Genomic DNA, 19,591 nt, shown 5'->3' with positions numbered 1-19,591 from the left:
GCTTAACACCACTGTACACTTAAAACTGGTAAGGATGGTAAACTTTGTTACTGTATTTTACAATAAAAAAAAAAGTGGGTAATCAGGAGAATGTGGTCTTCCTAAAGGAAGGGTAGATAATAGTCGAGAATAACTTAAAGACTGATAATAGCATATGGAGATGCCAACCCACCAGAGAGGTTGCTTCATCTGGCTAGAAGTCGAGTGACTAACAATGTTTTAACAGGACGCACTCTAGGAAGATGAGAGAACAGTGAGGAGAATGAGTTGTGTGATTCCGCGTGGTTTTTCCTACAAGACACCTCCCAGAAGTGGCCCATTGACACGGGGTCACCTCCGCAGACCCGGCCTCCGACAAGGCTCCGCCCTCTTCCAGGCCCCGCCTCCCACCCGCCCGGTTCCACCCCTCCTCCTGGATCCGCCCTCTTTCAGGCCCCGCCTCCTCTGCTCCGCCCCGGCAGAGAGCGGAGAGCAAGCGCTGGTGACTCCGCAGACGCTGCGCCTGGAAAGGTGTGGAAGGGGCGGGGAGCGCAGGTCATCCCCAAGCCGTCCTCCCTCCCTGCCCCGCTCCTGGCCGGCCAGCCGCCCTAGCTTGCGCAGGCCCGCGGCCACCCGCGCCTGAACGTTGGCTCGGGGCTCCACTGCTCTGGCCTGGGGGCGGGGCCGGCGCGCGGCGTCATGCATATGCATGAGCGACTCGGCGGCTCCATTGTGCCCTCGGAGCGGGCGGCGGCGCGATGGCGCGGGCGGCGGCAGCCCCGGGGCGGCGGGCGGCGCTGAGGGCGGGCTGAGCGCATGGAGCAGCGCGGACCGGGGGCCGCGGCGGCGAGGGGCCGGGCCGGGCGGCGAGGAGGTGAGCGGACCAGGCAGGCAGGTGCGGGCGGCGGGGGTGGCAGGTGCGGCAGGTGCGGGAGGCAGCAGGTGCGGCGTCCCCGGGCCCGGCGCTGCATCGCCTCGGCGGGGCCCCGGCGGGGCTGGAGCAGGCCCTACCGCCCACCTGCCGCACCTGCGGCGCGTGCGTCGTGGTCCTGGGCCGACTGGCCCGCTGCGCGCCGAGGCGACCCCTCACCTGAGCCTTTGTTGGGGCTGGCCGGAATCCGTCCAAGCGCCCGAGGTGTCTGGGCAGGAGCCTCACACGGGCCCTCACCCAAACTGGCCCCGCTCCCTCCTTTCTGCGCTGTGGCCTGAAGGCTCACCTTTAGGGCCCCTCCGGGCCGTGCGTGCCGTTGGCACGCGATGTGAGACCCGCGAAGGTGTGCTCTGGGGCTGGCGACCCTAACCTTTCAGCCCCCAGCCTAGATTTTGGTGGAAATACCGTTTTCCCAACAGGACATACTGAAGCTCAGGCGGGACCGTGTCCAGCCCTCCCTCCTAGGGGTGTCCTACCCTAGCCTCCCCTATCTGCTCCCAGCTGCCCTGTACCCCCCAACCCTGCTGCCCCTACCCTGCTCCTCCGAACCTTCCTTGCCTCCCCTAGACCTGCTCCCCTACCTCGTGTTCCCCGTACTCTCTTCCTGATAGTTGCGGAATATCCATGGTGATGTATTTAAGTCATTTGTATTATCTCAGAAGATTTCACAGGGAAATACACAGAACATGTGACTCAATCTGTAAGACAGTTGATAGGGCGATCACAGACTCACCCACCAAATCCTGTCACACTGGAACCAGAGGGCTTCCCTTGAAGAAGCTAGACAGAGGTAACAGGATAGGTGAAGGATTCCTAACCTCACCCAGTGAGTACTGGCTTTGGGGACTTGTCACACCCAGAGGGTGGTTCCTGGCTGGAAAGAGAAAGGTGAGATAATGAGTGACAGATTCAGAAGGACTGGTAGGATGTACCTGGGGAGGACTCCCGATCATAGGATTGATCTCCAGAGGCAGCCAGGCCTCCGCATGGAGTGTCCACTAGCCCATGGATCCAGGGTAGGAGCTGGGGCTGATGATTTAAAGGGGGTCATGTGTCCTCCCCTCTCTTGGTCCTAGAGTGGCCACCACGTACCCATTTTCCACATTGTAAACTGAGGCTCAGGGCAGGGCAGCCCTTCAGCTGTTCTCTGGAATTTCCCACACCTGGGCCGTTGAGCAATGCTCCTTCCCGGGCATCTTGAATGAACTCTGAACACTTCAGCCAGTCAGTGTGTGGCCTTCCAGGTCGAGGGGCAGGACTTCAGCTACTTGAACATATGAGCCCCCCACTTTTATGTCCTCCTGGGACTCTTGAGCTGTTAGTTTCCCTTCTCTGAGTCTGTTTGACTCCAGTGTTCCTCTGTTTGGGGCCTGTCACCAGGAACTGTGGATTCCCTGTGCTGGAGGAGGCAACGAGTCCCTGCTCTATGACTGTGTTGGCACTGCCCTCCTGGGGTCTGGTGGGTGGTTGCGAGGCGTGCTGCTGCTGGGTGCCTAGGCAAGGAGCATGGAGTGAGGGCAGAAGAGGTTGACCCATGGTAACGTCTGCCTTTGGAGACAGCAGTGCGGATGCTCTGAGGTCCTGGGAAAGGGGAGTGTGAGAAGTGAGTTGTCTGTAGCTCTTTTACTGGAGAAAAATGTGATCTGACCCCCAGAAAGCCATGTGGCCTTCTAGACTGACATCACACCAGGGCTTTCTGCCAAGGTCCTGGCTTCCAGTGAGAGCTGATGTACAGGGAAAGCCCCCCGCCAGCAGGAAGCCACCAGAGGCTGGCCCTGGCCTTGCACACACCCAGGTTCCTTCTTAACTCTTCCTCTGACGGCCAGGAGGTGGGAGGAGGGTCTGCACTCACACCACATCTCTCTCCCTTTGTCAGGAGCAGAGGGTCCCCCAGTCCCCAACCTGGAGAGTTTGGGGCTTGTCAGGGAAGAGAGCCGACTTGGTTCAGGAGCTTGGCAGGAAGTCACTGCCCCCGCTCAGTAAGCTTGGGGGCGGGGGGAACTGGAAATGTCTGTGGTCTTGTCCACAGCAGAGAAGTCATAGGGGTGGAATTCCCCAGACTCACGTGATGTAGGAAGCTGCACTGGGCCCCAGACCAGCAGCCTCCACAGGGGCCCCCGCCCTGCACCTGCCCTGTCCCCCCTCCTCCCCAGCTCTCCGGGGCTTTCAAACTGTGGTACCAGCAGCAGCACCTGCAAACTTACTGGAAATGCAAGTCTTTGGCCTCACTCCACCCTCTGAACTCAAAGTGGGGCTGAGTTCTGGTGAGCTGCCGTTGGAGAAGCTGCAGTTGTGAACTAATACAGCCTGCCCTGGGACTCTGACCCGGGCCAGGGGGCCCTGTCTTCTTCTTGCTCTTCCCTTTGGGACAGCAAAGTGGGCCTGGCCGATCCAGCCAGCTTTAGTGTGGGAAATGATGGCCCTGGGCATCTCTGTGGGGAGAGAGAGCTGGTGGTGGTTGAACATTAAATAAATTTGTAGTTTGAGAGAATTATAGATTCTTAAGATGTTACAAGAAATAACACAGAGAGCTCTGTATCTTTTACTGGGTTTCCCTAGTGGTAACATCTTGTAAAAGTGTAGCACAACATGACTGGAGAGTACAACTCCATCAATACAGTTGATGCAGATATTCCATGCCCACCTTCTATATTCCCACTGGCTTTGCTTCCCTGCTCCCCACATTTAACCCCTAGCTGCCACCCGTGTGCTCTCCATTTGTGTAATTCCGTCATTTCAAGGATGTTATGTAAAGGGAATCATACAATGTGTAACCTTTGGGGACTGGCTTTTTCCACGCAGCATGGTTCCCTGGAGATTCCTGCAGGTTGGTGCCTGTATCAGTAGCCCTACCTTTTTATGCCTCCAGGCTCACAGTTGGTTAACTCTTCACCATTGAAGGATATCTGCGTTTCCATTCTTTGGCTATTAGGAATAAAACTATATAAATATTCACATACAGATTTTTGTGTGAACCCAGGTTTGCCCTTCTCTGAGATAAGTGTTCAGGAATGCAGTTGCTAGGTTGTGTAGTGTGCTGTGTGCTTAGTCGCTCAGTCGTGTCTGACTCTCTGCGACCCCATTGACTGTAGCCCACCAGGCTTCTCTGTCCATGGGGATTCTCCAGGCAAGAATACTGGTTGCCATGCCTTCCTCCAGAGGATCTTCCCAACCCAGGGATCAAACCCAAGTCTCCTTCATTGCAGGAGGAGTCTTTACCATCTGAGCTACCAGGGAAGCCCTGGTTGTCTAGTAGCTGCATGCTTTGTTTTATAAGAAACTACCAAATCATTTTTCAGAGTGGCTGTACCATTTTATATTCCCACCAACCATGCATGAGAGACCCAATTTCTCCTAGCCAGCATTTGATGGTGTCACTTTTTTTGTTGTTTCCTGTACAGGTCTTAATTGTGGCATGTGGGATCTTTGCAGCATGTGGGATCTAGTTCCCTGACCAGGGACCCAACCAGGCCCCCTGCACTGGGAATGCAGAGTCTTAGCCACTGAACCACCAGGGAAGTCACACTGTTTTTTTTATTTTAGCCATCGTGGTAGGTGTGTAGTGATACCTCGGTGTGGCTTTAATTTGCATTTCTCTGATGGCCAGTGATGGTGAACATCTTTTCGGATGTTTATTTGCCATCTGTACATCCTCTTTGGTGAAATGTCTCCATATCTTTTGCCTGTCTTCTAATTTTAACTTTTGTGTTTTGAGAGTTCTTTATACATTCTAGATACTTGTCCTTTGTCAGATATGTGGCTTGCAGATATTTCTTCCAGTCTGTATCTTGTCTCTTCATCCTCTTTGTGGGGTCTTTCACAGAACAGAAATATTCAATTTTTCCTTTTAGGAATCATGCTTTTGGTGTCAAACCTAAGAAAGTTCTTATGATTTTGTGCTATATGTTTAAAATCTATGACCCACTTCAAGTTAATTTCTAAGTTTAGGGGGTTTTTTTTGGTTTATGTTTGTCTTTTGCATTTGCATGTCCAATAGGTCCGGCACCATTTGTTGAAAATACTGTCTTTCCTCCTTTTTGCATCTTTGTCAAAAACTTTGTCCATTGGGTATGTTTGCGTGGGTCTCTATTGAGTTGTCTAGTTTGTTCTGTTGACCTCTGAGTCAATCCCCCTGCCAACACCACAGTCTAGAGTAGCCTGCCTATGGTCTAAGTCCTGAAAACCCCGTATATTGCTCCAGGCCCCACTCAGCAGGTCTGGGGGGAGTTTCTATCTGTTGGCAGCTCCCCCATCCCTCATTACAGTGTCACCATCCTGGTGGTTGCCCCCACTGGGGACCATCAGCCTTCCCCTGCCTGGCTGGGTGATTCTGGCTCCCAGGCCCGAGTCCAGCGACCCCTGAGCCTTCTGGAGCCACCAGCCCCTTGCTTTTTTGGCCTCTGCTTCCTGGTTGTCACATGGTCTGGCGCTTGACTCCTCTGGGGAGGACCATAGGGAAGGGGGGCAGGGTCAGGTATGAGGTGGACAAGCCCACCAGATGCCTCCTTCCTCTGCTTGTCTAATCCATCACCTCCCCTCCCAGTTCCGAGACCTGCTTACCCCAGTGCTCTGTGGGGGGCCTGGGGCCCAAGTCACAGTCCCCACTGTCTCCTTGACCTGCTCTGGGGTCCTGTGGAGGGACTGTGGAGGAGCCCCCTCTCCATGTGCCTTCAGAACGGTTTTTGTACAGGATGTGATTGTAACTCTGCCTCCCTGGGGCTGCCCTGTCCGTGAGGTCCTGATGGAGTGTGAGCTCTGGGCTTGAGTGAGTCCCAGGGCTGCCCGCTCGCTCCTGAGCCAGAGGGAGGCAATATGAGTTCTGAGGAGGCAAGACTGAACCTCTGCAAGTTAGCTTCCCCAGGTAGTGTGTGTGTGTGTGTGTGTGTGTGTGTGTGGCAATATAAGTTCTGAGGAGGCAAGACTGAACCTCTGCAAGTTAGCTTCCCCAGGTAGTGTGTGTGTGTGTGTGTGTGTGTGTGAAAGTGGTCCTGGGAGTGCCAGCAAGGGCCCTCGGCCTGGTAGGTGAAGGGTTTGCTTGTGGTGGTGTCTGAAGGCGTTGGCAGCCTGGAGGAGAAGCCAACCACTGCTTCGCTGGTTTTCTGAGGTGCTAAGTGGAAGAGAGCTGGCCCCACATGGTGGGGCGAAGCATCCCCCCTTTCCAGCATTGGCACACAAGTTCCATGAGTGTCCACTGGGTCGCCACCAGCCCTCTGCCCACTGTGCTGTGTGTGCGTCCCTGCTTTGTTGCATCATCACCCTGGATGTCAGGCAATCTGTAGGGGTCAGGTCTGCCCCAGGCAGCCCCCTTGGCCTCAGAACGAGGGAGTGGGCACATGTCACCCTTCTGCTGCCCTGGGGTGGGGGTGCTGCCAGCCAAGGATGAGCTGCTGACCCCACACTGAGTTCCAGCAGGCGTCCCCCCCACACACACCCCCACCCCCCAATCTGGCTGGAGGATAGCTGACCCTGTGACTCTGGCATCTGGAGGGCCTGCCCACCATGGGGCGGGGTAGTGTGCCTCATGGTGGCCCCCTGTGTGCTTCTGGCCTTGCCCTCCACCCTGGGGCCTTGTGTGTGGTTGGAGCAGAGGGGCCGGGGTGGATTCTGGCAGTTGGGTCCTGAATGCTCCCTGGCTTTTATGTGTATCCACGCCTTCATGTAGGGAGGGAGAATGTGGAAGGTTTTGGGGATCAGAAAGCCTTCTTCCATCTTCCAAAGGTATTCCAGGGGCTCGTGGTGGCAGGGCATGACCAGCAAGGGCTAATGCTAGCTTCTGGGCTAGATGTAGAGGGGTGGTGCGAGCAGAGGTTTGCCAGGGTGGGCAGTGTAAGGTCGGGCCAATGCCAGGGTGGCCTGACTGCTCCCCCCGCATGCCGAGTGGGCCCCCGGGTCCCCATCACCCTCCCTACCTTCCAGAGCAGAGGCAGGACAGGGCTTGGTTCTCCCAGGTGCATCTCCACGCACTTCCGTCCCCCTTGTCCCCGCAGCCAGAGCAGCCAAGTCTCACGTGAGCACCGGTGAGGGCCGCTTCCTGCCTCCCGCAGACCTGGCCTTCAGGCTGTTCCCAAGCCAATGAACCCCATGAACCCCATGAAACCTGCCCTGCCCCCCGCACCACACAGGTGAGTGGGGGCTCCGGCTGCCCTCCCCTCTCAGGCCTCAGAACATGGGAAGGTGGTGGTGGAGTGGGACCCCGCTGCTCTCAGCCTTCAGATCCTCCCCGGTGGGGTTCTCGGCACCTGAGGCCTCCTGACCCAGGCTCCCCACCTGTGCCTCTCTGTGCAGTGATGGTCCATTCGCATATGAGGCGGTGCCTTGGCAACAGAGTGCCACTCAGCCAGCAGGATCGCTGTCTGTGGTCACAACCGTGTGGGGAGTCGGCAACGCAGCACAGAGCCAGGTGAGCCCAGCCCTGGCCCCACCCTGGGAGGCATCAGTGCCCAGCTCAGGTCTTGGAGGCGTGGAGCTAGAGCTTCCTGAGTCTCCCACGTCCTCAGAGACTAGCTCTTTCATGCATGGCATGGGATCTTGGCCTCCACACCCCCACCTGTGCACAGCTCCCCACGACCCCTCTGGACCACCCCTCCCCTCTGCCCCCACCTCCACCTCCTCACCTGCCAGGCCTCTTCTTTCCACCACTTTAGAACCACTGCACTAAGCAGATTGTTTGCATGGTCTCCTTTAGTGATTCTCGGTTCCTTGTAGGTTTTGGGGAACCCCATGGGCCCTGCAGGGAGCCCCCCCGGCAGCTCTGTGATGCCCGGCATGGCAGGCGGCAGCTCTGCCCTGAGCTCCCCACAGTGCCTCGGACAGCAGGCGTTCGGTGAGGGTGGTGCCAACAAGAGCTACGTGCCACAAGGGGTGTATGGCCGCGGGGGCTACCCCGGGGGCCCCGGCTTCACTACCGGGTAAGCAGGGCCCTCCTCCTCTGGCAGGTGTGCCAGGAGCCCTCTGGGGGGGCGATGCTTCTTGCTTGGTGGGCACCAGGGAACTGTGTGGTCAGGAGTTACTATGACTCTGCTGCTCCTGCCAGCTCTGGAGCTAATGATGGGGTGTCTGGGAAAGAATGGGGCTCCCCATAGGTGCCATGTGCCCCCGAGGAGAGGCCAGGGAAGTGCCTCTGAGCTGAGCCGTCTGTCTCTTGCAGGTATGCAGGTGGCCCAGGAGGTCCGGGGGGCCTGGGCCTCCCCTCACACGCCACACGGCCATCCACCGACTTCACTCAAGCAGCGGCGGCGGCTGCAGTGGCTGCTGCCGCCGCCACGGCCACCGCCACAGCCACGGCCACCGTGGCCGCCCTCCAGGAGAAGCAGAGTCAGGAGCTGAGCCAGTACGGAGCGGTGAGGCCCCGCAGCTCCTCCTGTGTGGCCCATGTGTGCTGGCCCAGAAGACGGGGGCCTGTCAGGCAACCAGGGTGGAGGACTTGGGGACATGCAGGCCGTATTCCAGGAGTGATGAAGATGAGACAGGAAGGGAGTGGGGAGCTGAGGGGAGAGGACCCGGGCTGGGGACAGCCTGCCTGCAAGGGGTGGGCTTGGGGGTGGCGCCCACACTGGTGGGTAAGGTCTGGATGGTTCTTGTCTTCTTTTCCCAGATGGGGGCCGGACAGTCTTTTAACAGCCAGTTCTTGCAGCACGGTGGTCCCCGAGGGCCCAGCGTGCCCAGCAGCATGAACCCAGCCAGCGTGGGAGGGCTGATGGGCCCCTCCAGCATGAGCCCCATGGGCATGAACTCCACCCGGGCAGTGGGCATGGCGCCCCTCTATGCAGGGCAGCGCCTGCCCCAGCAAGGGTACCCGGGCCCCCCCCAGGCCCAGCCGCTGCCCCGACAGGGTGTCAAGAGAGCCTACTCGGGCGAGGTGAGTAGCTGGGCTTCCCTCCCCATGAGGGCCATCAGAGCCGTTGTATGTGAGAGAACTGGCCATGCCTGATGAGGGACACCATCGTCCCTTTGTGGGAACCGGCTTCCCTGACACCTCTTCTTGTCATTTTGCCTCTTCCTTCTTCAGGTGTACCCTGGGCAGCAGTACCTGTCAGGAGGCCAGTATACACCTGGTGCCACCCAGTACGTACCTGGCCCTGGGCAGCCCCCTGCCCCATCCTCCTACCCCGGGCACAGGCTGCCGCTGCAGCAGGGCACAAGCCCATCCCTGTCCACCGCCAGCCCTGTGGGACCACACTACAAGGTAGGGCCGGTTCACCCCAGCCTCTGTGACCCCGGCTGGCCCCACGCCCAGCACTGTGGGACACAGACAGACCTTGAGGCAGCCAGGGCCAGCTAGGGAGTGGGCCCAGAGTGCTCAGGTGACCAGGCAGCCACAAGCTTCGCAGGGGTCCTAACCAGTGTAGGGCAGCTCCCAGGACAGGTGTTCAGGTTTGAAAGGAGCCTCTGTGAGAGGCTCCTGCACCATGAGATATGGTATAGGGAATAGCAGGGAGTATCAGGCAAGTACCAAGCCACTTTAGGGAAAAGTGTCCCCATTCCCTCAGCTTGCTGCCAAGTAGCCCAGCGAGGGGACAGGCCAGAGGGGTCAGGAAGGGCCTGAGTGATAGAGGTGCTGCTGGAGAAGGGCGAGGAGATGTGAGTACCTATGTCCTTTCAGCCTCTGTGGCTTCCCTGTAAATCTCTCTGATGTGTGGGGTCAGCTCTTTTTCTGTAGTGGTAATTCTGTAAATTATGACATCTGTGTGTGCTCCCTGTAGATTATTTGGAAAACCCAAAAAGTGTATAAAGAAGAAAAAAGACTAACACCCACCCATGCATGTGCCGAGTTCCCTTGTCCCCAGCCCTCTCCTAGAGTCAGTTCCAGGCCCTGCTCAGAGGCAGGCGGCAGCCCCAGGCTCACGCGGTTTTCTCTCCTGCAGCCTGCAGAACAGTTCAACGGGCAGGGTGCCAGCTTCAACGGGGGCAGCATCAGCTACAGCCAGCCTGGCCTGAGTGGGGTATGGCCAGATGGGCAAGCGGGCGGGAAGCTTACGGGGTGGGTGCAGGGAGAGAGGGCACTCAAGCAGGAGGACTTGTGGAGGCCCAACCAAGCCCCCCTGGGGCTGCCCCCACCCCTGGCCTGACCGTTCCCGGCGGGTGCTCCAGGAACAAGCACCCCCTTACTAGTCCACCTCCACTGTTTGCTCCACCCCACAGCCCACTCGTTCCATCCCTGGCTACCCCAGCTCCCCACTGCCCGGGAGCCCCACACCACCCATGACCCCCGGCAGCAGCATCCCCTACATGTCTACCAGCCAGGAGGTCAAGTCTCCCTTCCTGCCTGACCTCAAGCCCAGTGTGAGCAACTTACATCCATCGCCGCCTGGTGAGTGAGGTCTGCTCTCAGGACAGGTGGGCAGGAGGCTCTGGAGAGTCCTGCAGAGAACTTGAGGGGTGAGGGGAGGGCTTCACCTTTATTTTCTGTTAATGGAGCTCTTTGCAAATCTAATCAAGGTGTAGATCACCTCTCTAGAAAAATAGCCATGCACCCAAAGTTTTGGTGTGGTTCCAGGGTATGTATGGGCCCCCAGAAGCCCACTCCTGATATCTGGGAGACCACCGCAGCAGCAGCAGCTGGGGTCTTACAACCCTGACTTGAGCACCGGGGTGGTGGCAGGTGGCCCGTTCACACCTCTTCTGCCTCCTGCTCCCTCTGAAAGCACCAGAAGTGCCACCCTTTTGGGTGGGGAGCATGTTCTCCGAGAGTCATGATGCAGGGATCACTGGGCCAGGTGACTGAGGCAGGGAAGAATGGCAGGACACCAAGATCCTGTTTCGCTGGAGGTGAATGCCAAGCCCAGTGTCCTAGGAGAGATGCTGTCCTAAGCCCCAGCCCCATGGGAGGGGAGGAGGGGCCACACTCCCCTCCACCATGGGCCCCACGATGGGGGCAGGGGCAGGCTGCCTGGCCTGGTGGCCATCAAGGGCCGGTGGCCTGCTCACACCTGCGTGGCCTGCTTCCAGGCAGCGGCCCCTGTGACGAGCTGCGGCTGACCTTCCCCGTGCGGGATGGGGTTGTCCTGGAGCCCTTCCGCCTGCAGCACAATCTGGCGGTGAGCAACCATGCCTTCCAGCTCCGAGACTCCGTCTACAAGACCCTGATGCTGAGGTGAGCGGACGCCTGCCCCACGGCTCACGGCCCCACCCGCCGCCCCCTGACTCTCAGCGTCCGTCCTCCCCATGCAGGCCTGACTTGGAGCTGCAGTTCAAGTGCTACCACCACGAGGACCGGCAGATGAACACCAACTGGCCAGCCTCCGTGCAAGTCAGCGTCAACGCCACCCCGCTCACCATCGAGCGCGGCGACAACAAGACTTCCCACAAGCCCCTCTACCTGAAGCACGTGTGCCAGCCGGGCCGCAACACCATCCAGATCACTGTCACCGCCTGCTGCTGCGTGAGTGCCCGTAGCAGGGCAGGGTGGGGCCGTCATCACTGAAGAAGATGCCACTGGCTCTCCTCCTTGCCGTGATGGGCCTTTGAGAAAAGGGTCTCAGTTAAAAATGTCCTGGCAGCTTTCCGGTTAGGTTCAGTAACTAGATTTGATGCTCGTGTAAGCTTCAAATGTTAATTATGTAAGAGAAGCAAGCTAAGCTTGCCTCTTTTCCTGGAAGAAGCTTACAAAGTCCGGAGTCCCAGCTGACCCTGAAGGAGTCATCTGGGTTCCGGCAGCTCCAGATGCAGCACTAGAAGAGGCACTTAGATGCACAGCTCTGATCAGCTTAGGTGGGAGGGAGCAGAGGCAAGGCAGCCCTAATGCAGCCCTGTGAGCCTGGGGTGTTACCACGTGGACCCAGCATAGGATACCAGTGGATGCTGTAGGCAGGGTGCACTCAGGGGCCTCTCGAATAATTGTGTTTCAACAGAGAGGCCCTGGTTGAACACTGGTGCAGACACACAGTGAGCTTTACTGATAGCTGTGGGTGTGGGCTCCTGACTGCCCGGGGAGGCGCGGCAGTAGCCTGCCTGTGCATTAGCTGTGAGAGAGAGTGGGCCAGCACAGAGCGTCCCCGGGCCGCACCCCACCGACCACATCCTCCCGTTGCAGTCCCACCTCTTCGTGCTGCAGCTGGTGCATCGGCCGTCCGTCCGCTCAGTGCTGCAGGGCCTCCTCAAGAAGCGCCTCCTGCCTGCTGAGCACTGCATCACCAAGAGTGAGTGGCCCTCGCGCTCCTCAGCCCTGCTGGGGCCACTGCCACACCTGGCACGTCCACATGTTAGACAAGGCTGTCTCCTCTGGGTCGGGGGCTCCGTGCAGAGGGTAGTGGTCAGTCCCAGAATGGCCCTCAGAGGTGCTGAGCTAGCAGTGGCCTAGTCCCGCTTGGCTGCCCTCGCTCACATCCTGCTTTCCCCTGTTGGTGTCAGTAAAGCGGAATTTCAGCAGCGGAACCATCCCTGGCACCCCAGGGCCCAACGGAGAGGATGGGGTGGAGCAGACAGCCATCAAGGTGGCCCTCAAGTGCCCCATCACCTTCCGCAGGATCCAGCTCCCTGCCCGGGGCCACGACTGTCGCCACATACAGGTGGGTGGTCACCACAGTGCTTTGCCAAAGATTTTGCTGCCATTTAACTGTTTTTGGCAGATGTGGCCTCTGAGCACCTCGGCTAGTGGTCGGCAGGGCAGGCCAGCCAGTGGACAGGCGGCCTGGCTCCCCTGCCCTCTTCCCTCTGACTGGGCTTTTGTTTCTTCTAATATTATCCTAAGGATAACAGCCGTTTTACTGGGTTCTTGAGGCTTCATTGTGTTTACTCATCTCCTCTTTATTTACTTATTTGGGTGCACTGCGTCTTAGTTGTGGCGTGCAGGTCTTCAGTCTTTGTTGCGGCCATGTGGGATCTTTCAGTTACTATGGGCAGAATCTTTAGTTGCGGCACATGAACTCTGAGTTGCAGCATGTGAGATAGAGTTCCCTGACTGGGAATCAAACCCAGGCCCCCTGCATTGAGAGCATGGCCCCACCTGGACCATCAGGGAAGTCCTGGGGCTCCGATTTCAAACAGCATCAGGGATGCAGGGCACAGTCTGCTCCCTGCCTTGCCCCCAGGAGCAGCACCTCAGGTTCTTTCTGCAGAAACACTGTGGGTAGACAAGTACCCGCACCTTCCCCCTCACTCCCCACCTTTTGGTTACATAAGCAGTATGCCCATCGCTGTACATCATGGAGGTTGTTCCCTATCAGCACGGTTGGCCAATTCTTGCTTTGGCCACACGTCATTCCCATGAAGGCTCCGTAGGCATCCTATCTCTTACATGAGGATGGTGCCATGGTGAAAGCCTGGCACATGCGCCTTCTCAAACATGCAGTAAATAAGCCCCACGTCCCTGGAACTGCAGGGCTGGCTCGCAGGGCATGGCTGGGTTACCCCCAGCCCCAGTGTGAGTAACTGTCTCCCCTTTCTCTGCAGTGCTTTGACCTGGAGTCCTATTTACAGCTTAACTGTGAGCGAGGGACCTGGAGGTGCCCCGTGTGCAAGTGAGTGCGTCAGAGATGGTCCCCGTGGCTCTGGGGGTGGGTGGCACGTCCTCAGGGACTATTATCAGTCATTTCCTTCCATCAGCACTGAGAAGTGCCTGCCCCAGATGTGGGGCTCACAGTACAGGCCTGGAAGCAAGGTGCTGCTCGAGGCAGCGACCTCACGCAGGGTCATCTCACACGGGGCGGAGATGTGATGGGGCCCGTGCTCCAGGTGAGATTAGGCCAGCCTTCTGAGCTGTGTCCCCTTGGTTTTCTACAGCAAGACGGCGTTGCTGGAGGGCCTGGAGGTGGACCAGTACATGCTGGGCATTCTCATTTACATTCAGAAGTAAGTCTTTCCTACAGCCCCAGAGGGCAGCCCTGGGACAGGCGTGGAGACACCCCGTGCTGACTCAGCATGGAGCAGCCTCGGCTCCAGGCCGTGGACGGAATCCATGTCCAACTTGGATGCCACAGGCACGTGGAGCGTGCTGGGCGGCCACAAGCATTTGAGTGGAAGGTTGGCCTAGGAACAGTGCAGGGCCGGGAGAGACAGCAGGGCAGCTGGTAACCAGCCCTGCTGTGCCCGCCCAGCTCTGACTTCGAGGAGATCACCATCGACCCCACGTGCAGCTGGAAGCCAGTGCCGGTGAAGCCTGACTTACACGTCAAGGAAGAGCCAGATGGGCCAGTGCTGAAGCGCTGCCGCACTGTGAGCCCTGCCCACATGCTCATGCCCAGCGTGATGGAGATGATCGCCGCCCTGGGCCCGGGTGCCACGCCCTTCACCCCCCTGCAACCCCCCTCAGCCCCGGCCCCTGGCGACTACCCTGGCCAGGGTGAGTACAGGGGACTCGCCCTGGAAAATTAGGCCCCTGGGCGATGATCCAGCCTCTCCCACCAGTCTGCCGCCTGTGAATACGTTGCTCTGAGGGCCACAAGCATGGGGGCCTGGTTGGGGACTTGGGGGTACAGATGCCCAGCTGGGTGTGGGGGGTGGGCAGCAGGGCCTGGGCTGTGGCTGTGCCCACCTCTCCAGAGGTTTAGAACAGAGGTCTGTGTTGGCACACTTCCAGACCAGCCCCATCCAGCCCTGCGGGTGGGAGTATCTGGGTGTGGTGGGTCCCATTCCTGTCCCCTCACAGCCTCCTGGCAGTGTCATGACCACTTCCCCCGGCAGCAATGAGAAGAAATGCCCTTTTCCAAGTAGCAACTTCCATAAAGGCCAACATCCTCTGGGCGAGCGCCGTGAGTCCCACCCGTGCTGTGGCCAGTCTGCCCTTGTGGCTCGGCCAGCGTGAGCCCCCTGCCCTCACCTGGACCTGGCTCTCCTTTCTCAGGTTCCAGCTTCCTGGGACCCGGGACCTTCCCTGAATCCTTCCCACCCACCACACCCAGCACCCCAACCCTGACTGAGTTCACCCCAGGGCCTCCGCCTGTCTCCTATCAACCCGACATTCCCAGCAACCTCCTGACGCCAGAGAAGTCTGGCCCCTGCCTCCCAGGCCAGGTCAGTGTCGAGTCGAGGGGCTGTGGAGGTGTCCCCCCAGGGAGCCCTCGAGCCGTTTTACTAGGTTATTCTCTCCTCCTCAGATGGCACCAGCAGGTCACCTGGACCCAGCCCATAACCCTGGGCCCCCGGGGCTGCACGCCCCTAACCTTGGAGGCCCCCCAGGGCCCCAGCTGCATCATCCAAACCCTCCCCCAGCATCCCGGCCAGCTCTGGGCCCAGTGAACTCGGGGCCTCTCAGCGAGCTGGGCTTCAGTGCTGCCACAGGCATGATGGGGCCCCCCGTGTCTGGGGCAGGGGAGGCCCCGGAACCGGCTCTGGAGGTGAGTACTGGGTCCTGTGCTGGGGAGCACTTGGAGCTGGGGATCGGGGGTGCTTATCTGTTGTCCCCAGGGTTCATGCACTTCATAGAAGGAAAGACAGTGACTCCTCCATGGCTTCCAGACTCGGGGAGAGCTGGCTGGGTGATGCCAGCATTTTTGTTGAGTGTCAGGTGTCCAGAGTAGCTGTGGGGTGATTGTGTCCAGGCACCTGGTTCTCGGGACCTGTGCGCCAACGTGGCACATGCAGAGTCCCTGGGAAGACTTGGCTTGTGGCCAATGATACAAGGGTCTGACTTGACTTGTCTGACTCACAGGTGGTGTGCGAGCCAGAACCAGTGCATAAAAGACAGGTGATTGTCCCTCCATCCTGATAAATGAATACAAAGTTCAGTGTGAAAAAATGTGGAAAACACAGCTCAAAGTAGAAAATTCCACCTTCTGCATTCATGCTGTTCGTGTTCAGGACCCCTCACGGGCCGGTGTGTCCCATGTTGTCCTTGGACAGCTTAACAAAAGTGATTCCTGGTTGCAGAGCAGTCTTCGGCAGGAAGATGCCCTGTGAGGAGCAGACTGAGGGGCTCTGGTGGTAGCCTGTGTTGGAGGCTAGCGGGGGGGCACCCCACTTCCCGGCTGGGCCTGGGGACCCGGTTGGGATGATGTGGCAGGTCTGAGGCCAGAGCTGCTATCAGGTTTGCTTTGTCCCCAGCTGCTTCCAGAACTGACTAACCCCGATGAGCTGCTGTCCTACCTGGGCCCACCTGACCTCCCCACGAACAGCAACGATGACCTGCTTTCTCTCTTCGAGAACAACTGACCCTATCCGTCGACCACCTGGCTGGCAGAGACATGCCCACCGATGTCTCGCACCCTTCTTTCCAGCCCAGCCCCACCTGACACCAGCGGCCCTCCCCACGTGTACACCTGGAGCTGGGACCCGCCCCTGACACCTGGCTGCTGGAGGCCGCACTGCACTGGCTGGGAGAGGAGCCCTGGGGCAGGGTTCTCACTGGCCCGGTTTGCAGCTGCAGAACTGTTTTTGAGGAGATGCCCAGCCCTGCCCCCATCTGTACCAGCCCATGCTTGTCCAGCCCTGCCTGGTTCATGCATACCCACCACCCCTGAACTCCAGCCTCACCCAGGCCCCCACCCCACTTGCTCCCACCAGCCTGCATCTTGTCCAGAGTTGACCTTTCTGTTTCAATGACCCATTTGGCCCTAGGCCAGCAAGGAGGGGGTTACTCTGTCCTGGGGCCTAGTCTCGCCCAACCTGCTATGGCAGGGGCTTCAGGCTGAGGCTGGGGGTGGGGGGCTCTAAAGCACAATAGTGTACATAGTGTAGAAACACTAATAGATGTAGGGTGGCTGGTCGCTCTGTGCAGCTTGGGTCTCCATGGGCTCCTGCCCTCACCCATGTGCAGGCTGGGAGGGGTGGGGGGCAGCAGGCTCCCTCCTACTGGCGGTCGGGCTCAGACTCAGCTCCATGTGCAGATTCTCCAGCAGCCTGTTCCCCCCAAGTTGCCCTTTTCTGTACGAGTGAAGAATTGGTCCCACAGTGTTTTTTAAATCCACCTGTCCTCCCACGTCCACCCTGGGGCCACGCCAGGTGGGGGAGGAGGGGCCACCACACTCTAGGTGCAGGGCCAAGTCGTGTCCCCTGTCTGCCTGTCTCTATTAAAGGACTCCCTCGTGGTGGGCCTGCAAAGTCCCTCCTTCCTGCTCAACCTGCTTACCACACATGGGCGGGGCTCCCTGCTTAAGGCAAGGCCCAGCTATTTGCAACCCGTGGTAAATTTCCTTGTCCCTGGAATTTTCCAAGTTGGCTCTGGCTAGAGAGCTATTTATGAAGTGTCACCAGGGCTGGGAGACACATCTGCCACCACGTCACCGTGTGGGCTTGCCTCAGGCGTGGAGCCAGCTGTGGGGCCAAGGAGCAGGGTCTGAGTGCCTGACCAGCTGGACACTGGTTCATCTGTGTGCTCACTGCCCAAGTGGCCCCATGGGCCTTCCAGTCCAGCAGAAAAGGCTTATGAGCCCTGTCAGGGAGAGGGGGTAGCACACCCACAGACCGGCCCCAGTGGACGTGGGGCAGTGTCCAGGATGGGGGGGCTCCAAGTTGCCCACTGACATCTTGAAACCCCAGGTGTGTGCCTTCCTATCCCTCTGCAGCCGTGTTCCTGCCCAAGGGTACAAAAGGAGAGAAAGGCTTAGGGAGGAACAGTGCCCCCAGGGTTTGCCTAGAGGCCCACCCCAAGGACAGGTAGGCAGTGGGATCAGGGACAGGCCCAGCAGAGCCCACCCCTAGGAGTGGGGGAGCGTGCTCCCCTACCTGTTCTGGGGGACATTAGGCATAGTTGGGAATGTGGTCTCACCAGGCCTCTGCACCCTCAGCCTGTAACATTCTGGATGTTGGGTGGAGTGGAGAGACCAGGAGGTGGGGATGAGCCAAGATAGCTTCTAGCTACTCAAACCACCCAGGGCGGGGGTGGCGGTGGAGCGGGTCTGAGGGGCAAGTGCACACCATCAGGGCCCCCAGCTCCAGTGTCACTGCAGCATCTTCTCAAACAGAGCAGGATGAAATTAAGGTGTGGGAGCCGATGAAATGTGATGGCATTCCTATAAAACATGACACCGAATATATACATTTCATGGATTCACACACATGAAGCAGTGATGAAGGGAAGCAAGATGGTCGACATGTTGGCCACAGTGCTCCCCGTCGGAACAGCATGGGTGTGTCCAGGGAGGGTGGTTAGTATCAATGGTGTCCTTATCCACAAGGGGAGCGGCGGTTTCATGAGTTTCACATGCTTCATATATTGTATATCCCAGTAAGTCCTTGATGGCTCAGCAGGTGAAGAATGTGCCTACAATGTTGAAGACAGGAGATGTAGGTTCTGTTCCTAGGTCAGGAAGATCCCCTGGAGGAGGAAAATGGCAACCCACTCCAGTCTTGCCTGGAGAATCCCACAGACAGGAGCTTGGAGGGCTACAGTCCAAAGGGTCACAGAGTTGGACACAAATGAGCGACTAAGCACAATGTACATAGCAAATACACATCTTAAAAAAAAAAAAAGCCAACTAGGCCTAACAGAACGGTTCACCCAACAGAAGCAGAGGACATGTTATTTTTAAGTGCATGTGGAACATTCTCCAGGAGAGACCACGTGTTAGACTGTAAAACAAGTCTCAATAAAAAAAAGGTTGAAATCATACAAAGAATATAGTCTGACCACAGTGAAATGTAGATAACAGAACAGAAGACTGTTATCTGCTGGAAAACTCAAATATGTGGAAATGGACACTTCAAAAACTGAAGGGTCAAAGGAGAAACCACAAATGAACTACAGTATAAAACACTACACAAATTGTTTTTTTGTAAGCAAATTTTTTTTTTTTTAATTTTATTTTTGGCTGTGCTGGGTCCTTGTTGCACAGGCTTTCCTCTAGTTGCGGCGAGAGGGGTCTATTCTTTGTTGCAGTGTGCAGGCTTTTTATTGTGGCTTCTCATTTTGTGGAGCACGGGCTCTAGGGTGCTTGGACTTCAGTAGCTGTGGTGTACGGGTTCAGTGGTTGTGGTTCCTGGGCTCTGGAACATGGGCTCAATAGTTGTGGCTCATGGGCTTAGTTACTCTGCGGTATGTGGGATCTAACCCGTCGTCTCCTGCATTGGCAGATGATTCTTTACCACTGAGCCACCAGGGTAGCCCTACACACCAAAATTTAATATGCAATTAAGCAGGAAGAGAAGGGGACGACAGAGGATGAGATGGCTGGATGGCATCACTGACTCAATGGACATGAGTTTGGGTAAACTCCGGGAGTTGGTGATGGACAGGGAGGCCTGGCATGCTGCGATTCATGGGGTCGCAAAGAGTCGGACACGAGCGATTGAACTTAAAGCTTAAGTAGGGAAATTTATAGATGTAAATGTCTACAAATAGAGAACTCAGTCAACCTAACTACAACTAAAGGCAGTAGAAAAAACTAAATCCAGAGCTCATGGAAGGAAATGACAGAAGAGCGAGTAGGAAAACAATAGAGAACCATTGTCAGCAAAGATGTTTCTTTGAAAAGCAACAGAATGAACAAACCTTCAGCTAGACTGACTAAAGGAAAAGAAACAAATGACCAAAATATGAAATGAAATCCAGGGAAATTATTAATGAGCTCATCTTAGGAGGATCAGTCAGTCAGTTCAGTTGTTCAGCTGTGTCTGACTCTTTGTGACCCCATGGACTGCAGCACCTCAGTCCTCCCTGTCCATCACTTACTCTGAAGCCTACTCAAACTCATGCCCACTGAGTAGGTGATGTCATCCAACCATCTCAACCTCTGTTGTCCCCTTTTCCTCCCACCTTCAATCTTTCCCAGCATCAGGGCCTTTTCAAATGAGTCTGTTCTTTGTATC

General features: G+C 57.5%; 1 protein-coding gene across 4 annotated transcripts; it reads left to right on the top strand.

Annotated features, from left to right (window-relative positions):
* Positions 1-416: 416 nt before the first annotated feature.
* ZMIZ2 (zinc finger MIZ-type containing 2) lies at positions 417-16,888 on the top strand. Of its 4 annotated transcripts, none has more exons than XM_044946782.2 (21): positions 417-510; positions 6,898-7,032; positions 7,196-7,310; positions 7,616-7,818; positions 8,058-8,250; positions 8,505-8,768; positions 8,919-9,095; positions 9,775-9,852; positions 10,052-10,220; positions 10,859-11,003; positions 11,081-11,291; positions 11,943-12,048; positions 12,260-12,417; positions 13,301-13,368; positions 13,631-13,699; positions 13,945-14,189; positions 14,691-14,860; positions 14,944-15,183; positions 15,498-15,533; positions 15,647-15,741; positions 15,890-16,888. In XM_044946782.2, the coding sequence occupies exons 2-21, from the start codon at positions 6,983-6,985 to the stop codon at positions 15,903-15,905; spliced, it is 2,808 nt and encodes a 935-aa protein (XP_044802717.2). In that variant the 5' UTR covers positions 417-510; positions 6,898-6,982; the 3' UTR covers positions 15,906-16,888. The 4 variants fall into 4 exon arrangements, with proteins under 4 accessions (XP_044802717.2, XP_044802716.2, XP_025147128.3 ...); XM_044946781.2 differs by lacking the exon at positions 417-510 and adding an exon at positions 712-853; XM_025291343.3 differs by lacking the exons at positions 417-510; positions 15,647-15,741 and adding an exon at positions 712-853.
* The last annotated feature ends 2,703 nt before the right edge of the window (positions 16,889-19,591 follow it).

The sequence above is a fragment of the Bubalus bubalis genome, chromosome 8 (genome assembly GCF_019923935.1).
Source record: "Bubalus bubalis isolate 160015118507 breed Murrah chromosome 8, NDDB_SH_1, whole genome shotgun sequence".
Lineage (NCBI taxonomy): Eukaryota > Metazoa > Chordata > Mammalia > Artiodactyla > Bovidae > Bubalus > Bubalus bubalis.
Note: the sequence above shows the minus strand (reverse complement) of the source record. Positions and strands in the feature narration are given on the sequence as shown.

Coding starts and splice junctions, on each gene's coding strand:
- ZMIZ2 (XM_044946782.2), top strand. CDS start 6,983: ATGAACCCCATGAACCCCATGAAACCTGCCCTGCCCCCCGCACCACAC. Junction 10,221..10,858: donor CTTACATCCATCGCCGCCTG/GTGAGTGAGGTC, acceptor GCCTGCTTCCAG/GCAGCGGCCCCTGTGACGAG. Junction 14,190..14,690: donor TGGCGACTACCCTGGCCAGG/GTGAGTACAGGG, acceptor CTCCTTTCTCAG/GTTCCAGCTTCCTGGGACCC.